The 21,611-nt window shown below is 51.2% G+C and overlaps 2 protein-coding genes across 2 annotated transcripts; one reads left to right on the plus strand and one right to left on the minus strand.

Annotated features, from left to right (window-relative positions):
- Nucleotides 1-582: 582 nt before the first annotated feature.
- On the minus strand, nt 583-7,109 carry POLR3H (RNA polymerase III subunit H). Its single transcript, XM_023948329.2, has 6 exons — nt 6,748-7,109; nt 5,463-5,559; nt 3,793-3,879; nt 2,756-2,819; nt 1,936-2,143; nt 583-1,455 (listed from the first exon to the last, which is right to left on the minus strand). The coding sequence occupies exons 1-6, from the start codon at nt 6,856-6,858 to the stop codon at nt 1,402-1,404; spliced, it is 621 nt and encodes a 206-aa protein (XP_023804097.1). The 5' UTR covers nt 6,859-7,109; the 3' UTR covers nt 583-1,401.
- A 1,122-nt stretch (nt 7,110-8,231) lies between these two features.
- CSDC2 (cold shock domain containing C2) lies at nt 8,232-21,546 on the plus strand. The gene is made up of 4 exons (XM_023934566.2): nt 8,232-12,676; nt 18,809-19,074; nt 19,321-19,443; nt 19,698-21,546. Exons 2-4 carry the CDS (start codon nt 18,899-18,901, stop codon nt 19,858-19,860), a joined length of 462 nt encoding a protein of 153 aa, XP_023790334.2. The 5' UTR covers nt 8,232-12,676; nt 18,809-18,898; the 3' UTR covers nt 19,861-21,546.
- The last annotated feature ends 65 nt before the right edge of the window (nt 21,547-21,611 follow it).

Raw genomic sequence — 21,611 nt, forward strand, 5'->3', positions numbered from 1 at the left:
ACAAACAGCTAGAGGGTTTTTGCAAACAACTGTTTCCACCACAGCTAGATGGTTGCATGTGTGAGCACTGCTGCTCTGTAGGTGGCATTCAGTAAGCTTATTGTGTGCACAGATGGACCTCAGTTACTATGTGAACCTAAAGAATTCTAGACTCCCTTTTAATTAGGGCATTGCACCAGGAATAACAGTTGAGAATTAAGGGGTTCTAACGACGCTGCAGGGAGGGCGCTGATGACTCAGGCTTTGTTTCCACAGTTGGAGGTTAAGCAGACCCACTATCCCAGGGAATTACAGCTCCTTCCTGCCAAACGTGGCTAGCTTTGTAATTATGTGCAACATCACTCTCTTGGCAATGGGCCCTGCATAGATTTTACTTAGTGTTTTGTTCCCTCCTTTCCTTGTACTGCTGTCAGGGAGGGTGATGGCAATTGTTTGTCATTGGCTGTTAGCATAGAGCAAAGCGCTGGTCTCAACTCTGTCTGCCCTGAAATCCAAGTAGCTAAACTGCAGGAGGCAAGTGTTTTCTTCCTGCTAGGCAGGAAGCTAACAGTTTCCCCACAAATTGTACAGGAAGGCAGGCTGTGTGGTTTTTACTATTTATTCCACTTACGGTATTAACACCCCCCACAAACAAGGATGTAGCTTGCTCAAAGCAGCCTTGGTCCATTTCAGTCCTTAACTTCTTATTTTCAGTCAAACTCCTGCAAAGTTTAGGTCATTCTGCATAAATACAGCCCACCCAAAAAAGTCATTCCATTCAGTACAGTAAGCAGCCTGTAGTTTTCCACAGTGGTCATCTTCACTAAGCCTGAGTTACTTTTGGGTAAACTGTCATTCCTGTTCCTTCTGGCTGACTTCAGCCGGGGTTGAAGTTACCACTCTTAGCAGAACATCACCACCACCTCCTCTGCTGTCCCAGCAGCAGCATTTTCCAGGGCTCCAGAGTACCACACCTCTACTATAGCCTTTTGCTGTCTCTTCATTTCCTGTCAAAAAAGGGCAAGTTTCCACTCCTCTGAGATCAAGCTCCCAGCCAAAGGAGTGGTACTTCTCCATAGGTATTCTTTTCTGCCTTTACTCACTAAAGTCAACTCCTTCCTTAATTCAGGCAAGCAAAGACCTCCACAATTTTCCCTCTGGGGCAGGAGACCAAAGCTTCAGCTGAGTTTGTATCTGCTGCGCTCAAGGCTTTTTGTGCCTGTAAATTCACTTCTGCACATCAGTGAAGACATTTCTTGAAAGCAACTGTCTCTCTCTGGCAGCTTGGAAGCTGAAGGGAAAACAGAATGGCAGGTCTAATTCCTTATTCAGCTTCAGAGGAGCAATGAGCAGCAGCAGGGCCCCATTATCCCCCCAAACATCCACCGGAAAGACTTTCTGTGGAGCAGGCTCTGATGGGAGCTAACTGTTTGTCCACCACGACAGGAGGCCCAGGCCTGGCTCGCTGATTGATCCCTGTTCACAAAGAGAAGATGAGATCATGCAATCGTAAACTGCATAGAGAATAGAGGAAAATGCCTAAAAATACATCTCTCCCATCCAAGTTATGGAACATAGCTGCCACTGGTAGAGATCCACCTTTCTCATACATTGTACTCAGGTAGGTTTTATGCCAGAACACTGCAAGGAAAGACTGTTCAGTCCGCATAAACCTTGATGTGTCTCTCCCAGCTCTGTACTCTTCATGCACATGCAGTTTGCTTTAAATCAGCCTCCCAGAGGGAACCACCAACAACCACAAAATGTTCCAGTGGAAACACTCAGAAAACAGCAACCACAAGAACAACCTCATTTCTCCCCTTTTCCACTCCTTTCATTTTGTAACTGCTTCCTAGTCAGCTTAAAGCAATCAGTTCCTTGGGAAAGGGGTGCTATTTTAGACACTGAATAAACCACAACACTCACAAGGCTGTAACTATTAATGCACATAATTACCACAAGAGTGTAAGGTGCCTCTTTCTTCTGGACTTCTTCTACAGCATTTGAAGTGGAAGCCTCTGCAGAGCTTGGACCGGTGGGTGACGTATCAACAAACGTCTCGTCCACGACTCGGAAGCGGATCTCTTCCCCAATGTCCATGTAAAGGTCATGGGCCCCTTCTTCTGTCTCATATTCCCACACCCACACCTGCTCTGCTTCATCACTGGCCAAGGATTAAGGAGGGAAACAGTATTCTGCTTGACAGATCACTTTCTGACAGTTCTAAGAATACACTCAACTCAAAGCCTTTTCAAAGTTATTTCCCAAACCACAATGTGCTGTCCCAGATCATCGTCTGTGCAGCCCAGGACCCCCATCTTTATGATTTTCCTGCATCAAGCTGTGTGCTGCTGGTCTACACATCCCAAAAAAACCCCCCCAGCAACAGAAAAGACCCCCAGGCAAGCAAACCTCCTCAGACTCAAGACAACCTCGCCTACCACACTGAAGTACACCAGACACGTATATAGACATTACATGATGTGGTAAAACCTGCACTCTATCTTCAGCAGCAGCCAAGACTGGAGGCAGGGATTACAACTGGGCAGGGGACACTGCCATTCATTTCTATCAGCGGGCACAATGATCCTGTAAAACCTAATGAGCGTGAGGGCCTGTCTAGCTGTGATAACAGTCTGTGCGACTTGCCTGACAGAAGGGCTTAGCTTCTGCTGCTGAGCACCTTCATTGTTGCAGTGGTGAATGCCTGTTGGGCCAGCACTGCACAATCTTTTGAAATGAAGTAGTAAAGTTATCAAAGGTGATCAAAGGATACAACTTTGCTGGCTGCTGCAGGGATTCTGGTGGGATGACAATATCATCAAAGAATCCAATAGAAACTGCAGAGAAAAGAATTTGGTTAAGACTGAAACAATTCTTTGCAAATGATGTTCCACAGCGATTCCTAAAATGCATTTCTAGGCTCATTCTTCTTCCTCTCTCAGGAAGGACACTGAGATTATGCAGGAATCATTCTTTGAGCCTCAACGCTCAATTTCAGTTGGCAGCAAAGCAGCCACCCAGCTGAAAGTACATAGAGCAACAGAGGGCACAGTCTTCGTGCCCGCTGGGAAAGGAAAAGGTTGTTTGGAGCAGGAATGGGAATGAAAGCGTTCCAAGAAATGAGTCAGATGCTATAGAGGTCTGTGACAAAAAAGAGCTTAGAAATCACAGATGTAGTATGTTAAATAAAGACCAATATAAAGTTAGAACAGCCCCCACATCCCCCTTGAGATTTCATGATGTTGAATTTTATTAGGGAACGGAGTGCCCAAATTCAGCAACAAAAGCAGTCAAGGTAACCTTATTGTCCTAATTTAACAAATGAGCAGCAGAGCTCCCTTGCATGGAAGACTTCTAGAGGAAAGGAAAGCAACTCATCAATTATATATTCCATGACTCTGGCAGCACTTTGTGCTCACAAAGACATTTCCCTGACATGTTTTCAGGTACAGGAAATGAACACAAATTTGCACAGCACTACATACATCAGACCAACACAAAATACATCAGACCAGCACAAGCAGATAGTTCCACTTCGAAAAAAACAAATTTTGTTAACTGAGGCAAGATAAGGAATCCAGTCTGTGCTCCAGAGGGGCTTGCCTGTTATTCTTGGGCAAAAGGAAAAGGGAGTGCAGACAAAACCACCAAGTTCAAACTACCAAGCACCCTCAGATCAGAGCAGCACTAGAGGCCAGTAACAGCCATTAACCAGCCCACAGAGAACATTATTCCAGCCGAAATCAGTGTCTCAACAGACCCAAGAACTCTACAGCTCACGTGTCCCTAATGTCAGAAGTTGTGGTTTACCGTGGACGCCATCCTGACTGCAGCTTTTAATCTGTCCAATCAGAATCTCATCCAGGAAGGGATGGAAGACCACATAGCGGAAATGCACTTAAAAGAAAACAGATCATTAGTGTTATGTCCATGTTAGTAAACTATAGTCTTCTCAACAGGGTGGCAACCATTAAAACAAAATCCCACATCCTATATGCCCTCTAAAACACCCAGTTTCTTTTACAACTTCTTTACAGGCACTGATTGGATAGAAAAACAGGAATAAAGAGTTCTGATTCCTAACTGGTTTGTACAAATTCTGGCAGCAGCTGATCAGCAGTGTCCTGTCTCCAGCTCCTCAGTTTTGCAAGAAGTTCACAGAAAGTGTAAGATGATAAACATGGAGCATGGCCTCTGGTTCAGTTATGATGGAAGCACAATGCTTCACAATCAAGAATATCAGTTGAAACTATACTTTCTCGTGATACTTCTGCTTTTTATCTTTGTCTGCAATGCTGTATTTTTGTTAAATGAAATATTATGAATCAAGTATTATCAGATTAAACAAGATTTTCCCCCCCAAGCTAGATAAAATGCTTCTAACTAAGCACATGGCTTATTATTATTACAAAAATGCTATACTAAGACAATCTCAGCCAAACAATGCTTCTGAGAAATTTAACATCACTTTACTTGTACCTCCTCAGTGCTCCTCTTTTACATAAAACTAGGCAGTGCATTAAAGAGAGAGTTATTACCAGACACAGCGGGATTTATCAAAGCGCTACCCCACATTCTGAAAGCGGACTTTTTTCCTGAGCTCGTGAGAAAAGTTCTCTTCTTTCAGTTGAAGGAATAATTCTAAGTTGAGAAGCTGAACGGAGATTAAAGCAAGCAGGAAAGCCTGACATCCTCCTTCAGTATTAGAGAAACTTTTATTTGCAGGAAATGAGTTCTACTGGAGTTAAAATTTAGACACGGGGAGGCACATACAGTCAATATCTCCCTTCTAACAGGAGATATTTTATGTGCTCAACCTATCTTTCCACACTGTAAACTGAAACTAGAAAAATGCATCTCTTACCAGTTTAAACCCTCCTTTTAACTTTAAAAAAAAATTGGTTTTATGCACTTACTTGCAGTTTTTACTCAGATTTGCCAAGAATCAAAGAAGTAATTTCTTATGAAAAAAATATCACTAGAAATGTATGATGAACCAGATCTGTCTAAGTTTCAACGGAAGTGTCATAAAACTTCCAGCTAGTACAAGAGCACATTAAATTCTGTGCAAATGCTGTATGTACAAACAGGTTTCAATATCCCAGCTAGGGAAAGTAAGCTTCAAAAAGAAAAAAAAAAATCAAAGAAATGCAGACCAATTATTACAACTTACTTTCTGTGTGCAGACTTTAAATAATTTTCAACTAAATTAACCCTTTCCTTACCCCACATCTATGGCTCTAATTGTAGAACAGAGGTGGGCTACTGGAGAAGACGAGAAGGACTGGCTATTTAAACCTGTATTTGTACCCAAAAGTGCAAAGAAAGTGACTTTCACCATGTTCCTCTTGCCCTCCTAACAGGAACAGAGTTAAGGCCATGAACTTAAGGTTGTTACTTTCCCTAACAACTCAACTCAGCTTACATTTCCAGATTAACTAACCTTCTGCAACACAATATAACTGAGGAAAAGCACTCACCTTTGGTATGTGATGCACCATCCCCAGGAAATATGTATGAATCTTCCAGCTTTGTGATATCATACAGACAGATGCAGAGCCCAACATTGTATACGACCTGTTAACAGAAAAAAATTAAGAGCAGAAAATCAAGCAACCCACCAGGTAAAATCAAGCAAACGATGGAATACGTACATTACGCACACCTTTTCAAAAGGCAGCAAAGAGGGGTGGCAAGATGGGATGGAGGCTGTTTTGGAACACTGCCTTCAACACCACCAGCAGCATAGGGGAACCCCAGTACAAGTGTTGTGGGAGCACATTTTCACTGGCACTGGAAAGAACACTGCTACAAAGATAAACCCTTGGGGAAATCATCGGCGGTGAGAGAACTTGCTGCCAAGACAGTCAACAGCTCCCCATCATTCACCAGCCCCACAGCTTGTCCAAATGCTAAACATATTTTTTGCTAGTTACACTCTCAGGAGTCCTCTAGCCTTGCCTTTGTCTTATATTATATTAGTTTTGGGGAGACACAAGGCAAAGTCTTGGTTTCTCTGCTAGTTTTAAGACAGCCTCCCTGCCTACAAAATTTGAGGCGTCTACCGATCATCAATGGATGAGGAAAGACTTCTGCTTTTTATAACCTGCCTGTATAATCTGCTATCCACAACCCTCTACCCCTTCACATTGCTCTTTTGAGCTTCTTTCACGTTTACAGCTGCATTTTGAGTTTTGCACCTGCCTCATGTTGAAAGCCATATGCTAATCACAGTCCCGGGGCTGCACAGGGAAACTGACCTCCGGGTCCACCAGAAAACACTTTTTATATCCTGCACCAAAGACCAACTTCAAACTGCCACCATGTATTGCAATTACTAAGCACAGACCAAATCAGCTATTAACAGTATTCCAGTATTACTGTTCTACATGTGTTTATACAGTCGTGGTTTTTTTTTCCCCCTTTAAATTCCCCACTGAATGAATTGGTTTGCATTTGTTTTTCAGGCTGCATTTTGGATTGCTCTTTTTAACACAAACCAGCAGCTGCTCTCACTTCTCTTCCACGCTTCTCTGCCCCATCTGGTGTCTCAGTATCTTCCCATTACAACATCAGCCATCAGAAAAATGTCCCCTTTGAGATGATACGTGGCTGTCTCTTTGTTTAAGTCGCAGGGGATGGCCTTGATATCTAAACCACTCTGACAGCTCACGCACGCACCTCAGTAGTCACAAATAAAAAGAAGAAACGCTCAGGGATGATATTGTGATGCCTGCATGAACCTATACGTGACCCACGCTTTACCTTATTGGCCAATTTCTTGTTTAGCTCCTCAGCAATGGATTCGTTCAGTTTCCTCTCAAACTGCCAGGGGGGAATTCTTACAGTGTCAGTCATCTCCACCAGGACAAACATGGTGGCGGGGGGCGAGGAGACGCCGACAGCCCCGGGAATTGGAGCGCTGCGAGGACGGGGCCTGGGAAGGCGGCGCACGCTGTGGCCCAGAGCCCGGTGGGGCGGTGTCCCGGCCGTCCCGAAGGAAGAGGGGCCGAGAGGGGCCGGGAGGGGCCGGGAGCGCAGCGCCCCTCACCCACCGGCCGCACGCGGAGCCGCGCCGCGCGCCCCGGCCGCGCGCCACTTCCGGCGCCGCCGCAGCCAATCGCGCTGGGCTGGCGGGTCGCGCGCCCTGATTGACACGGGGCGGGGCGGGGCGCCAGCGGCCGCCATTTTGTCCCTCCTCGGGCGGGGAGGGGCCGGGCCGGACTCGGCGCTCGCCGTCACCGGAGCGGGAAAGTACCGGCGGTCCCGGGAGGGGACGCTGCTCTTGGCCGATATAAACGCGGAAGGGAGCTCAGCACCTAGGCGTCCTTTGCAAGGGTGCTGTGTAGTTGCCTCCTTCCCCTCCACCTCCGGCGCGTGGGACTCCGGGCGCTTCCTCCCGTGTCGCAGCTAGAACAATTCTCAGCTGCGGTTATTCTGATTTAATTTATCATTTTCGTAAATGTCAATCCAGATAGGGCAGCAGAGATCGCAGAAGCATGGAATGGGTCATATAGGAAGGGAGCACGGTGGGACATCTGGTCCAACCTCCATGCTCAAGCAGGGTTGATAAATAACATAGAAAATAGAAATTTTCAGAGATAGTCTTCTAGTGTCCTATGTAGATAAAGAACGCCTGCTTTCTAGCGCTTCAGATTGTGTTAGAAAGTTTATTTTCCAGCCGTTTTGGTATCGTGGCACAGGAATTGCATCCAGAGGGTTCTTGCCTTCCCTCTCCAGTGAGGGAGACTCCGCACCCTGTCCAGGCAATCTGTTCAGTGCCTGCTCACCTGCACGGTAAAACAGCTCTTCACGGTCAGACGGAACTTCCTGTGCATCGCTTGCCATTGCCTCTTGTCCTGTTTCTTGGCACCACTGAGAAGAGCCTGGCTGCATCCTTCAGAAAGCCTTCATGTCCTGATACACATTGATGAGGTCCCCTCTGAGTCTTCCCAAGCCTGAACAAGCCCAACTCCCTCAGCCTTTCCTTGTAAGAGAGGAGCTCCAGTCCCCCGATTATCCTTGTTGCCCTCTGCTGGACCTGCAGGAGCTCCATGTCTCTCTTGCGCTCAGGAGCCCAGGGGTGAAAGTCTCTGCCTCTCCGATAGCCATTGCTTCAGCTCTTTGCCCACGTCTCCAGCAGACCCCCGTGGGTTTATAATCTTCTTTGCACCTGGAAGTTCCTCACAGCCTTGTCTGCCCAATGCTTAGGTCAAGGTTCTTTTCAGGGACAAACTGCCACCATACTGAGCTGAAATAAATTGTGAATGTTAATTGCCAAAAAGAAACCAACCCCCATCACATAATTTTTCAGGCCTCGGTGCGTTCTGCAGTGAGGGAATCAGTGTGAGGGAGAAGCAGTATGAGGGATGGCAGAAAACAAGGGGGTGTGCTAACGTCTGAGGTTTGTCAGGGAAAATGAAAGGAGGTTGTTTGAAGTGTGTTTAAAAAAAGATCTGCCAGGAAAACCAAACATCCCTGGCTGACAGTGAAAACTGCACTGTCAGCATCATGGCTTTGATGCGAAGGCGTGGTGGGACAGTAACGAGCAGTTTAGGTAAGAAATCATTAAATGTTGAGCTCTCTGGGAAAGGGAAGGGGAAACAAGGTTGGAAATGCCCTGGTTAGGCCTCATTAGGAAGATACCTGTCTTGGACAAAGAGGTGTTGATCTCTTCTCAATTACTCTGTTTCATCAGGGTCTATTGGGTTGTGGGGTTGTTTTTTTTTTTTTAGATAAACGTGGCTGGTCTGTCCATGTTTGTGTTAAATAGGGGGCCCAGAAACAAGATTTCCCCTGCCATCTGGGAAGAGCAGCATTTTTCTTGGAGCAGCATCTACTGTCTCAGCAAGGAGCTCTGCTGCCAGCACAGCAGACACCACTCTCTCAGAACACCTCAACCCAAATCCCCAGCATTTCTTGCTCTTGTCCTACTTCAGGGAGCCTTACAAAGGCTCCCTTCTCCTGCACTCCAGTCACGGCTGCGCTAATCTCGGCACAGCACAGTTTTGCTGGCACACATGCTGCATCCCTTGCTGTTCTGTCCTGGCCTCATGCAGGTCTGGCAGTGCAAGGTTTGACCTTTACCTAGTGCAGCTTTTGCAGGTGTCTGTAGCTACTTTTTCAGAAGAGAAAATTGTTCTCAACCCTGTCCTGATGGCAGGGGAAGAAATAGCTTTGGTGTCACACAAGGAAAGAAAACTTAGGCACTGTTGGTTTTGGTGATCACTCTGGATGCTTGTGTCTAAGAACTGTAGGGTTAAGGGCATGTGCTCAGGGAATAGTAGACTCAAATACCTGGGAGAACATGGGAGATGGAGAGAAGTGGATTTGGACAGAGTCATATCATGCTTCTGTTTCTAGCCTGTTCTTGAGCTAATATTTTCCATGCTTCCAATAACAGTGCCCCATCCAGGGCTTTTGGGTGTCCAGTATGAAGCAGAGACACCTCCCTTCAAAAACCAGCTGTGTGAGGTCTGCAAGGCCTCACTTCATGCTGTCTTGGGTCCTATGAGTGAGGCATTTAGTGTGCTATAAAGTGCAGACACCAAGCAAGATGTGCAGAATCTCACTCTCCTGTACCAGCTCTGTGATTGCCAAGAAGGATTGAATACTGTAGGCCGCTCCTCAGTAAGGATAGTAAGATTCCTCTTCTCTGTGCAGCTGTGTGTTTTGGAGAAACTTGCAGGTACTTTGATTTCACACTGGGGAAACTGAATTGAAATGTGTGCGGAGAAAGCTGGTGATGGCAGTGTCAGATGAGCTTCACTGCCTCTGGTGCCAGGCTGCAATCACTCCAGAGCTGAGCCTGGATGTCAGTGTCTCAGCCTCCACCAGTAAGATCCCAGGCTGTGAGAAATTATTTCCAGTCTCACTTTCTTCAGGTAGCCCCTCCCCAATCCCAAGTGGTGCATGCCTGGGCTGTCTACGCATGACAGATGTTGCTCTGTTCCCACCTAGGTTTTCTCCCTGGAGAAATTCCATATTTTATAAGTGCCGTCTTCAATGTAAAAATATAAACAAAATTATGATGTGTAAAATATGAGTGTTGCCTCAGCTAATGGTAGTGCTCAGAGTTACACTATTTGTTGCTGCTGCTGAAGTGCCTTGCTGTTGGAGATGATGTGAACAGTTTTGTTTTGCTGAGTTGTCTCCTTTTCTCCTGGTGGTACTGACTTGGTGAATATCCAGAAAGCCACAGTGCCTGTACGTACCTTTTTACACATAGCCATAAAGTCTCTAGAGTCTCTCTCATAAGTATTGGGGCTTTTCCAGTATTTCAGAGCATGGTTCTCCATTGCTGGGTTGTTGGGGTTTCTTTGAAACTTTAGCTGCTGGAGTCCAGGGGATTTCAAGCAGAGGAGCTTTTCTGTCCCTCAGAGGAAATACCAGACATTTCTCATTCTCTTGATTGTACAGGAAAACTGAAAAATAATATTTGAAGTTACCTGAAGGATTGGAATCTTTGAGGAAAATGAAAGGAGCCCCCAAATTACTTGGTTTAAGATCTCTTCTGTCCCCACATGCCCATGGCTCTTGGAGAAAACTGGCTCAGGGATGCTAGGGGAGATGAGTGGTAATTTGCATCTTGACAGTTCTGGCCCTACTTTGATTGACTCCAAAGGAATTATGTATCTTCTCACATAAAAAGTCCTCTGCTCTCCTGCCTTTGCTTCCATCTCTGCAGGCATCTCTGGCACCCCCACTCCCACTCTCTGTTTGATCAAAGCTTCCCTCTTCTTTTATCATTTTTGTCTGCTTTAGACTCTGTTCCTCCTCCGCTGCAGCACATGCCCAGAGTCACCTTCCAGCCAAGCATACTTCAAGTTTCCCGTGCCTTTTCCATCAAGAGCCTTTATGTGGGAGGGCCAAAGTTGTCCCCCAAGAAGGGAGAAGCCATCTCAGGAGAAACTCAGGGTGGAGACAGAGCTGGGAGAGCTAGCTCCCCTTCTTTTGCAAAGTTCTGAAAAGTAGACTGGAGAAATAAGATTTTTGTCTCTGTAGGGCATGAATGGGGCTCGTGTTCTGTCATGGAAAACTACTTGAAAAGCCACAAACAGAGCATGATGGGCAATGGCAGAACCCACTGGCACCTGGAGCTTCTTGGTGGCCCTGCCATGGGCGGTTCTGCCTATGGAGCTTATTTCTGTATTATAATTCATTGACAGGAGAGAGACAAGTGCTTTGTGATCTCATCCCCCTGTCAAAGCCCTTGGGACAGCCCCATATCAACACCCAGTACATGGATGGATGGATGCATGCATGCATGCATGCATGTATGTATCCATGGATGCATGGATACAGCCAAGTGGAGCAGTTGTGACCCTGTCTCCTGAATCTGCCATGCCTTGTGGCTCCCACACGACTTACGTGCCGCTCTGCAGCCCCGAGTGTTGTTTGTGGAATAGGTCTAGTTGGCTCACCATGTTCAGCTACTTAGAATGTATCAAGGAAAGAGTTTAGGATACAAAAGCAACCCGTGACCACCCCATGTCACAGGATGCCCATAACAGCTCCCTGCAGCACTGACAGACGCCACAGTTGTTGAGGGTTGTTTTAAATTTTATTCCAGGATCACAGGCACTTGCTTGGTAAAGTGCTGATGTCGACTACCTTTCTGCTTCAAAATGAGGCTGATATTACCTAAATCCCCCCCAGGTTATGCCTACCCAGCCTATTCTTACCAGCCTTCAGTGATGGAGACCCTGGTGCTTGGCCAGGCAATCTACTTGAGTAATTAACTGTCTGTTCTGTTAGAAAGTGTTTCTTAATGTCTAACATCAATCTTGCTCTTTGTAATTTAAACCCCATTTCTCCTCACCCTAATCCCCAATGGAATCGGCAAACGATTTTGCTCTCTTCCCACTGCCCTACACCCCGACTAGAGAAAGTCTCAGGCCGATTTATGGCACGGCCTCTGCCCGCGGAGGTGGCTCCCCTGAGCACGGTCACACAAGCACGGGGGAAAACAGAAAGCTCTTTCGGCACAGTGCGCTGATAGAAACGGGACCCTTAGAAAGCGCCTGGGTTTGCGATGGCTGGCTGTGAGCCCGGAGGGAGTGGGGCAGTAGGATGGGTTTGCGGCATGTGCCTCCTGTTCTCTCCTACTGCACCGGGGGTGACTCTGGTACCCAGGGGTGCTTGGGCTGGCGGGAAGAGCGGCTGCAGGGCACCGGTGAGACTTGGGGTGACGGGGGAGAGGTTTCACCCATTGTGAGGGACCCTGACTGCATCCCTGCCTGCAGTGCATCCCCCATCCTGCTGTCCCTACAGCCGCTGGGGCTGCCCCGCTGCGTCCGGCTGTGCCGCCGATGTGCGTCACTTTGCGCAACCGGAGCGATGCGGTCCCCCGGGGCCGACCCTCGTCACCTCCGGCCCCCCATACAGACTTTCTCCCTTAAGCCTAGCGAGCTCAGAAATGACCAGGCTGATCCCTCCCACCTGCCCGCTCCCCCTGGCCCGGCCCTGACGTCAGGGGAAGGCGTGCGGATGCGTGTGTGTTCGAGGCGCACATCACCCGCACATCAGATACCGCAGATCCATCAGCCGGCAGGCAGCCAGCCGAGAAAGCCCCCCGGAGCCGGGCTGCAGGCGAGACCGCTGCTCCTCGCAAGGTAGCGGAGGAGCGTCCGGCCCCTCCGAGCACCGATGCTCTGCAGAGCGCAGCTCCAGGGAGCCCGGCGCTGCTAAGGAGGTGAGTAAGGGCAGGCACAATGGCCATGCAGCGCGCCCGGGCTATTGTAGCTGGAGGTTCAACTTGACGGACCACCTTTCTCTTTGAAACCTGCTCATTCCTCCTGACGGTGGGGAGGTGCGAGGATGAAGCGTGACTTCCCTCCTCCGGTTTGGTTATTCCCCACCAGCCTCAGGAACAATAACTCCCCTGGGGGTGGCGGCGGCAATGCCGCACGTCTGCTTTGGCTTGGGGGCAAATAATCCAGGGCTTTGCCACGGAGGGCTGAGCTCAGCTGGGATCCAGCTCTCTGATTGCCGGGTGAGCGGGAGGCAATTTGTGAAAAATCTGACTTATTAAAGTAGGCTGATAGTGATGGGAGCTGGAATTGGGATTTCTTTGGACAGGCTGCACTATTCCTGCCGATGGCAAGTTAGATCCACAAAGGAGGAAAGAAGGACACGGACGATGTTTGTGCCAGGTCTTTGAACATGTGCTATGCTAATTAAAAAAATAAAACCTTCACAAGAAAGCTAACAAATCTCACAAACTTGATATTTGGGAATGACGATCATCCATACATGCTTAAAAGGTAAATCAAGCCTCCATGATGGTTTCTCCCTTTGCTTCTCCTTCGCATCTGTCAGCCTGCTTGCTCTGCCTCATGGCCTCACAGAGAACTGGGCAGCCCAGCACTGACTAAGGGAGCTTTTTATAATCAATCCATAAAGGTGACATTCATATTTTAGCGCTAAGCAGGCTGTATCGTAGGCGAGACTATCTCAGCAAACATCTCTGGAGTTGGGAGTGTGATTGGTTTAGCTGGGGAGGGGATGCTGTCAGTGTGCATTGCCCAAAAACCGCCTAGTTTTATTTTTCCTATAGTAATTTGTCTCATCGAAGGGGTTTGTAATAGGCAAGGGTAGGTGAGAAAATTGCTTTGTTTGGTATTTAACTCTTAACATGAGCTGATAACCAAAAACGGGAGAGGGGGGAGCTGAGAGGCTTTCATTAGCATCGGACAGAGACAGCATTTATAAAAATCTCCCAGACACCAAGGCTGTGAGCCTTCTCCGAGGAAGGAGGGATGGAGAAACAGCCCAGCCAGCGCTGCGGTGGCCCTGCTCGCGGTTAGCCCTGCCTGGAGCCATCGTGGTTCCCCAGCTGGTTCCTGCCCTTCACGGCAGCCCCCCTGGGATCTCTGCTGGCCACTGTGTTGTTGTTAGGTCCCTCGGCAGGTGAATATGCCCAGCAGCCGAAAAATGGGATTTTTGTTTTTGCACTGAGCTCTGGGGACACGCTCATGCGTCTGGAGGGGTGTAGCTCTTCTCTGTTTCAGCCTGTGTCTAGACAAGCTAGGTCTGGGGGGGCATCAGCCTCCCCGAGAATGGCAGCGGGCCAGAGCATTGCTTTCTGTGCTCCACGGGGCGAGGAGATGGCTGCTGGCAGCTGGCTGTGGAGGTGGCGCGTCTTTTTGACATACAGAGACCTCTTTTTTCTACTGGGGCGGATTTAGAGGGGTAGTAAACCTGACTCCTGAACTGGGGCCACCGGCCCCGGCAAGGGACGGAGAAAACGTGATGGAGAGTGGCATGGAGGAGCCCGTGCTGGAGACTGGTGCGAAAGGCAGCGGAGAGAAAATAACCTCCAGCTCTTCGGCTGGGGCGGGGGGAGCAGCGGCACTCGGGAGAGCCGAGTGTGGCGGCAGGCAGCATCCGAGCTGGGATTTACAAAGATTTACAAAGAGAAGCGGCGGCGTGAAAGGGAACTGCCCATAAAGGCGATGGTCTGGCCGGCCCAAGGGTCACGTCCGGAGCCGGAGCGTGACGGCCGCCAGCAAAGCGGCCACCCATCCGCCAATGCATCCCGGGCATCCCGCGGGCTCCAGCGGATGGGAAGGAGCACAAAGAAACGCCGCACGGGAGGGCCGACTCAGCGAGGGCGATTAAGCTAATTAAATATGTATTCCCCCGCCCGGGCGGGGGAGCGTGAGGGGTTTTTTTGGTTTTTTTTTTCGCTGCCGCTAATGAACGGGGAGTGGCAGACAGAGGCTGCTGCCTCTTCAAAAGGCTCTTTCCCCCCTTCTAGGGGGCCTTGAAAGGCTGTTTAGTTAAACAAGGTCATAGCCAGCACCCAAGTCAATGTGTTTGGCTTTAAAGAAGGGGAGACAGACAGTGATTTTATTTGATAAACCGCAGACCTTTCAGTCCCTGCTGATGAATGGGGTACTTGGATCTCGAGATAAAAGCTGATGTGTCTACTGCCTGTCTGCCTTAATTGGCCTGGGTTTCCTGCCTCCGCCTGCAAGGGCTCCTGACTGTCAGCTCCGCTTGCTCAGGAGCCTGCCCTCCAAAAAATATAAAAGCAAAGCTGGCTTCTGCTGCCGAAGAAGACCCTGTCACCAGAGGGCTCTGGGGTTTGGCTTTGAGATGTATTTTTTTGGAGAGGAGGGAAGGTGGACAGGGCAGGAGGTGTTTTATTTATAAAGAGCTTCCTTCCAGGGAGCCCTGGGCTTGCGGCCACTTTCCTCCTTGGCTCGGCGGACTGTCACCCTGGGAGACCCTCGGAGCAAAGCCACCAAGAGGAGGCGGGGAGGAGCGAGGTGGAGGTCCGGCGGCGGAGGGTGGTTGCGCTGGAAAGGCTTCCCATGCCCCACGGCAAAGCCGGGCTGCTGCAGTCTCTGCGCTTGATTCCTCAAGTGACCCGCATTTGGTCCCTGCACTGTATACGTGCGTGCGGTGGACACAGTGTCGTGGGGTGGTGTCAGCCAGGCCGAGAGACACCTGAGGTGGGGAGAGATGCTCTCATCCCCAGCAGAGGTTACTGTGACCACAGGAGATTGAGGAGAGGGCGAAAATGCCTCTTGTGCCGAGGTGCTGTCTCCTTGTCCCCTGCTGGGGCTGCATTGTGGAGAAATGGCTGGGGAGAGGATGGTGAGGGGGAGAGCAGGGAGGGAAGGAGGACAGTAGAGGTTTTCCCTGATCTGTGTCTGGGCTGGGAGGGGAGGATATGCTTATGTCCCCACTCTTCTCTCAGCCTGCTTTTGCCCCGAGTTTGATTTCCTCGGTCCCTTTGTTTGCAGCAGGGATTTAAATGAAGTGGGAGAGAGGATATGGCCCTGGAGTCCCCATGTGCCAAAGCTCCTATTCAGCCTCAGCTTCACCAGCACCACCAAAGCCAGGAATTCAGCTGCTGGGCACCCCAAAGCTGACCAAAAATCTGGGATGCTCAGTCCAAGTGCTGAAGAGGGGCAGAGTGCTGCTGGCTGAGTGAGGGAGCCTGGGCATGGCCCCAGGATAGGGATCTCTGCTCCAGCCCCTGCTCCAAGGAGAAAGAGCAGGCAGCTCTGTGACATGTCCAGGCAGTGCATCCACCAAGGATGGGGATCCCACAGCCTTGCTGTGCCCTGTGCCTGTGTTTATGCCAGTGAACTGCCACCCTACACTCTACCCCATGGGCCATCCAGAGAGCCCTGAGAGTGCCTGTGGGGGATTGCATCTCACTTGTTCTCCCTCAAGGAGCAAGCTCAGCTCCTGGGGGCAAACAGCAGCCCAGAAGGGCACCCTCTGCTGCTGCCCACAGCTCTCATGAGCAGAATCTGCCTCCTCAGCAGTGCCCAGCACGCTCCCGTTCTTCACCATCACTTGTCCCCCAAAACAGGGAGCCTTCCAGGGCACGTGAACCTGCGCTGGTCCCACAGGTGAACCTGTGGCAAACACATTCTCGGTTGCCACTTCACCAGCCCACACCTTTTTGTCCCTGCAAGCTCCCCCTCCTGCACACCCCCTTGCCTCTTATTTTAATTTTGCCTCTGGGAAACTTCAATTTTTCCAGCGCCTTGTGGATGCCAACCGACTCCCTCAGCATACTAATAGTTTGCTCCAAGCATCCTTATTCAGGTTAAATACCCTCCATTGTCCCTGAATTGGTGGGGGAACGGAAAGGCCTCCTCTGTCAGAGAAAGCCGCACAGAGGAGGCTCACCACACCACAGCGAGGCCATTTTCATAGTGACAGCTTCATGATGTGACAGAGAACTGAGGGCCATTTCCCCCAGATCATCCCACTCCTCCAATCCTGACACCTCCTGGGAAGGTGACAAACCCTGCAGCAATGCATAGGGAACACATCACATTTTGCTGCCTTAGAGTGGCCAGGCTGCTCACCAGCACAGGCAGGGTGGTCAAATGGGGGCACAGATGGGAGCTGTGAAGCATTTTGGTGTCTGGTCTGGCTTTGGGGTGTCTCACTTGGGTGCTCTCTGAGCCTCTCTGAGCTCCTCAGGCATGGAGGAAGGAGATGGTGAGCCTGAGCCTGGGGATGGGAGAAGGAGATGTTGAGCCAGGGTTTTGGGGGAAATAGATAATGAACCTGGGCATGGAAGCAAGAAATGCTGAGCCTGTCAGGCCAGGAGCTGAGCAGCCCCTGTGTGGGGTGGGATGTGGAGCAAAGGCAGATGTGCATGCTCCGTTTGCTGCATGGGGGAGAGGAGCCACTGAAGCACAGGACGGGTTTGGTCCTGGGGAGCCAGGAAAGGGAAAGATGGTTTGGAGGGTTTTCAGCCACAACTGGAAGTTGTCTCAGAGGGCAGGAGGAATGTGGTGGCTTCTACCTTGAAGCTGGACTCTAGTGTGGCCTTTACTGCCTGGGGTGAAGCTCTGCAGGGCTGAGAGGGGGGAGCTGTTAGGGAGCTGGCTGAGGCCCATGTGGGCAGCATCCCATGGCAGAATCCAAGCTGGTCTGGCAGCCATGGGGGCCCAGTGGCAGGCACATCCCCTGGCAGAGGAAGAAAGTGGAGGTGGGTGAGGGGAACAGGAATTGCCTGGTCCCTCCTTGAAACTTCAGCTGCTCTAGAAATCTTTTCCCCTGTCCTTGGTGCCTGCTAATTTCAGAGTGGAGGTGACCCCCTTTTGCGCATCCCCCCAGGGCCTTTGTGTCTCAAAAGGCCATAGTGAGTCAGAAAAGAAATTAAATAGTCTCTGTGTTTCCTGGTGTGTGCAGGTGTTGTCCCAAAAGATGCTGCATGCCCCAATGGGGTGGGAAAGGGTGGATGGGGGTGCTGGGGAAGGGGATGGTAACTCCATGGGATATTTGGGTCCTCAACACCAGGTGATAGAAGCTCCTGAGCCTGAGAAGCCATGGAAATGGGTGAGCACCCAGTGCACCCAGGGAGAGGTGCCCTCAAACAACCCCTGTCATGGGGCACCCTGGGACAGAGGCACCAATATCAGATGCAGCAACGGATTGGAATAAAAATCAACAGAGCAAGGCCTTTCTGAGCAAGCAGCTGCAGTGCTCATCACACATCAGAGCATCTGGGAAGCTTAAAAATGCACAATCCCTCCAATTTCATGCTGGGGTGCTTCAGCAAGGACGAGAGTGTCCACAATTGTGATTGCTCCGTTGGCAGGGCTTCCGCCCTTTAGGGCTTTAACTCCTTGCAAATGGCATGATGCCTTCAGAAACTGGAGCCTGATGATGGCAGCAGCAAGAGGTTGTGCTTGTGTAGTGGCTCAGCTGAGGTGCCTGAGGGGTATGAGGGCTGCTGGCCTCACCACATTCTTCTGGTGCTCCTTCCTCTAGGAATGTGCCTGAGTGCTGGCTGGGGCTGGGGTTGTGTCCTAAATCCTATGGGGCTGAAGCAACCTTCTGTGCTGAGAAGATCTCAGACCCCTGACCTTGATGTACTGACCTGTTGTCTCAGCCTTTTTTCTTCACTTTTTTATCAGAAATCTCAGGATGGGGAAAGTTCTCAGAGCCTGGGACTGGATGTTCAGGCATGCTGGCACTGCATGGGCATCCTTCCCAAAGTGGTCCCGGCCTGCGGCAGCCCGTGCTCCCCTGCTTCATTTCCCAGGCTGTGCTTTCTAGTGACTTTGTCTCAAACACGTGGGGTTATCCTGGCAATTGAAATGTTGAACAAGCCAGGTTCTTCCCTTGGCATTGATTTCCTGGAACATCCCAGGTGACTCCAAGCTGGGACAGGCTTCCTGGGGCAATTCCCAGTGCTGGAGGTTGGTGTCCAATGCTGAAGGCTGGCAGCATGCTCCTTGCTCCCACAAATGGCTGGGAGCCAAGGGACAATTTCTGACAGCAAATTGTGCCAAAAGCCTCACAGAAGGCCCTTTAACTCCCTGTCCCTTTTGCTCCCCAGGTCACCAGCAGTAGGCCCACACACCTGGGCATCCTTTCTCCTGCTGCCCACCCGCCCGATCCCAAAACGGAGGAGCCCACCGACCCCACCATGTCATCGGACCCCAGCGCCCCGCCGGCAGTGCCACCCCTACACTCCCCCAAGTCACCAGTGTGGCCCACCTTCCCCTTCCAGCGGGAGGGCAGCCGCATCTGGGAGCGGGGCAACCTCCTTCTCCGGGACCTGCCCAGCCCCCTCCCCACCAAGAGGACCAGGACCTACTCAGCGTAAGTACCTGGCGGGTTTGGGACTGTCCGACTGAGCCATGGTCACCTGCGGTGCCTGCAGAGCCCTGTACACCTGGTGCACTTTGCCAACGCGGTGCCCAGCATCACCACACACACCTGCCCAGAGTTCTGTGGGTGGGTACCAAGCGCACTGCCCAGAACCATCGTGCTCATGGCAAAAATCTCTGCCTGTTCCACCTCCTGGGCAAGTGCCACCAGTGAAAAATCTCCCCTTTCCTCCTGTAGGACAGCGCGTGCCTCCGCTGGCCCCATCTTCAAGGGCGTCTGCAAGCAGTTCTCTCGCTCCCAGGGCCACGGGTTTATCACCCCAGAGAATGGCACTGAGGACATTTTTGTGCATGTGTCTGAGTAAGTCCCAGGGCTGTGCTGTGCTGGAAGATCCCAGGGGAGCCATGCCATCAGCATGGGGCTGGAGACTCGTGGGCTGGGGGGTGGATGTCTCCATGGGGTGGACGTGGGTCTCTGCTTGTCCTCCATCACCTGTGGGTTTTCTTTTCCAAGGCACAACTGGTCAAGTGCCTTCCTTTGATCTGGGTGGTCTGGGGCAGGGGTCCATCTCCTGGCTGCGGCACCACCACCACCTCTCCTTTCCTCTCCTGCAGCATCGAGGGAGAGTACGTCCCAGTGGAGGGGGACGAGGTGACGTACAAGGTCTGCCCCATCCCTCCCAAGAACCAGAAGTTCCAGGCAGTGGAGGTGGTCCTCACCAACCTGGCGCCTCACACGAAGCACGAGACATGGTCTGGCCAGATCATCGGCTCCTAGGCGCCCTGGGGGGCCGCCAGCCACTCAGCCCCATGGAGCAAGCCTGCCCAGCCGCTCAAGGGGCGTGTGGGGAGCCGAGGCGGCAGCGGGGCCGGGGTTGCCCCCAAACATGCAGGCGTTTGAGTTCAGTGTCTTTTATAAGGTTACGGTTTCCTTTCTCTGTGTGTGTTTGTAAGTGTCTGTCGAGGGGGACAGGGGAAGTAGAGCCCTCCCTGACTGTCCCCCAGCTCTGGGGGCAGCACCGAGCCCCATGTTCCATTCCTTGCTCCTGAGCCCATGGGGAACAGAGGAACCAGTCCTACGCCCCAGCCCTCCAGCTCTACTGGGCTGAAGCAGGTGTTGAGAGCAGGAGGGGGTGGGGAGAGGCTGGGTGGCTCAGCTCATCCTCCTGAACTCCACTCTGGCAAGATGGGCACCCCACTCGGTCCACAGTGGGACAGCAGCAGCGGGACATGCTCCCACAAAGGAGGAACAAAACAGGGTGGTGTGGGGTGGCATATCACTGTGCGGGGTCTGGGTGGCTGACACCCATCCCCATCGCTGGCAGCTCACAGCGCCCACCTGAGCCACATCCCTCCATCACAAGATCTCAGGTCAGCGGTGCCACAGGGCTGGTTTATAGAAAACAAAAATTTAGTTTTAAGAGGCAGTCAGCTGCTGGCAGGGCACCCAGGGCGCTCGGTGCTGTGTTTGGGGAGCTGCACCTGGGCACGGGGCAGGGGGCACTTGGCACCTCTGTGCTCCCCACTGCTGCCGGGCAGTAATGCACTTTTCTTGGCTCAGTGCTGACATGGTTTTGGGGAGACAGACACTTTCCCTTCCTTCTCTTGCCCCCCAGCCCCCTGGGGCCCCCCTTCCCATGCGTGTGTGTGTGTGTGTGCATGTCTGTAGCTTGCTGGGGTGGTGAGGGGCTGAGGGGTCTGAGCAGCCTCAGCCATGGGGCAAGTGCAGCCACCTCCTCCCCAGCCCCTCGGTGTAGGCAGGGTCTTGTATACAAAGCACAAACTTTGTTTTTGGTCTTTTCTGCCACACCCTGGCCAGGTGGGCTCCCACAGCCCCAGGGAGTGACAGGACAGAGGGCACTGGGGCAGGGACAACATGCACGGGGCTGGTCCTGAGCTCACCCCAGGGAAATGGTGCTGATGCTCCAAGAATTACCAGCATCTTAAGGGGTTCAAAGCAGGGTTGGAGACAATGGGGTGCCAGCAGGTCCCCCCGAGCAGGGCAGCTCCCCAGAGCACCGTGCCAGCAGGAGCCGATGCTCAGCATGGATGGAGTCGGGTGTTTGCCACATTTTTTGCTGCCGCTGTTGCCGGCAGGGCTAAGTGGGGAGAGCAGCAGAGCAAGGCTGGTGCCACACAGGACGGCTGGGCCCTGCAGATTCGGGAGAACTACCCATGCTGGTGTGGGGATTGCCCTGGGACCCTCCAGCCCATCTCACTGCCAACCCGAAGCCTGGCTCTCCCAGGGGCTGTGGCAACTGTGGCTCAGGCTCCAGGCATCGCCAGGACATGCAGTCAGCTTGGCCAAGGCAAACTGTTGGATTTTATTTTATTTTTTTTAAAAATAAACTAAAACCCTAGACTTGTTGGTGTTTTTACAACTCTGGTGTGGTTCCCGCCTGTCTGACCATGTGTCAACCTTTGTAACATTGGCAATAAACCATTAAAAGTGACTTTCCCATGAGCCCTGCCCATCCTGGCTCTTTGTCCTGTGTGCATGTGTCACAGTGACTCTCCAGTAAAGGACCT

This window comes from Cyanistes caeruleus, chromosome 4, assembly GCF_971803275.1.
Source record: "Cyanistes caeruleus chromosome 4, bCyaCae1.hap1.1, whole genome shotgun sequence".
In the NCBI taxonomy this organism is placed as follows: domain Eukaryota; kingdom Metazoa; phylum Chordata; class Aves; order Passeriformes; family Paridae; genus Cyanistes; species Cyanistes caeruleus.

Bases quoted from the DNA above. Each gene is read 5' to 3' on its own strand.
- POLR3H (XM_023948329.2), bottom strand. From the start codon at position 6,858: ATGTTTGTCCTGGTGGAGATGACTGACACTGTAAGAATTCCCCCCTGG. The intron at 2,820-3,792 runs GTAAACCACAAC...TTTTCTCTGCAG, and splicing joins CAGTCAGGATGGCGTCCACG to TTTCTATTGGATTCTTTGAT. The intron at 1,456-1,935 runs GTAATTATGTGC...CTTTGTGAACAG, and splicing joins AGGCACCTTACACTCTTGTG to GGATCAATCAGCGAGCCAGG.
- CSDC2 (XM_023934566.2), top strand. From the start codon at position 18,899: ATGTCATCGGACCCCAGCGCCCCGCCGGCAGTGCCACCCCTACACTCC. The intron at 19,075-19,320 runs GTAAGTACCTGG...TTCCTCCTGTAG, and splicing joins AGGACCAGGACCTACTCAGC to GACAGCGCGTGCCTCCGCTG. The intron at 19,444-19,697 runs GTAAGTCCCAGG...CCTCTCCTGCAG, and splicing joins ATTTTTGTGCATGTGTCTGA to CATCGAGGGAGAGTACGTCC.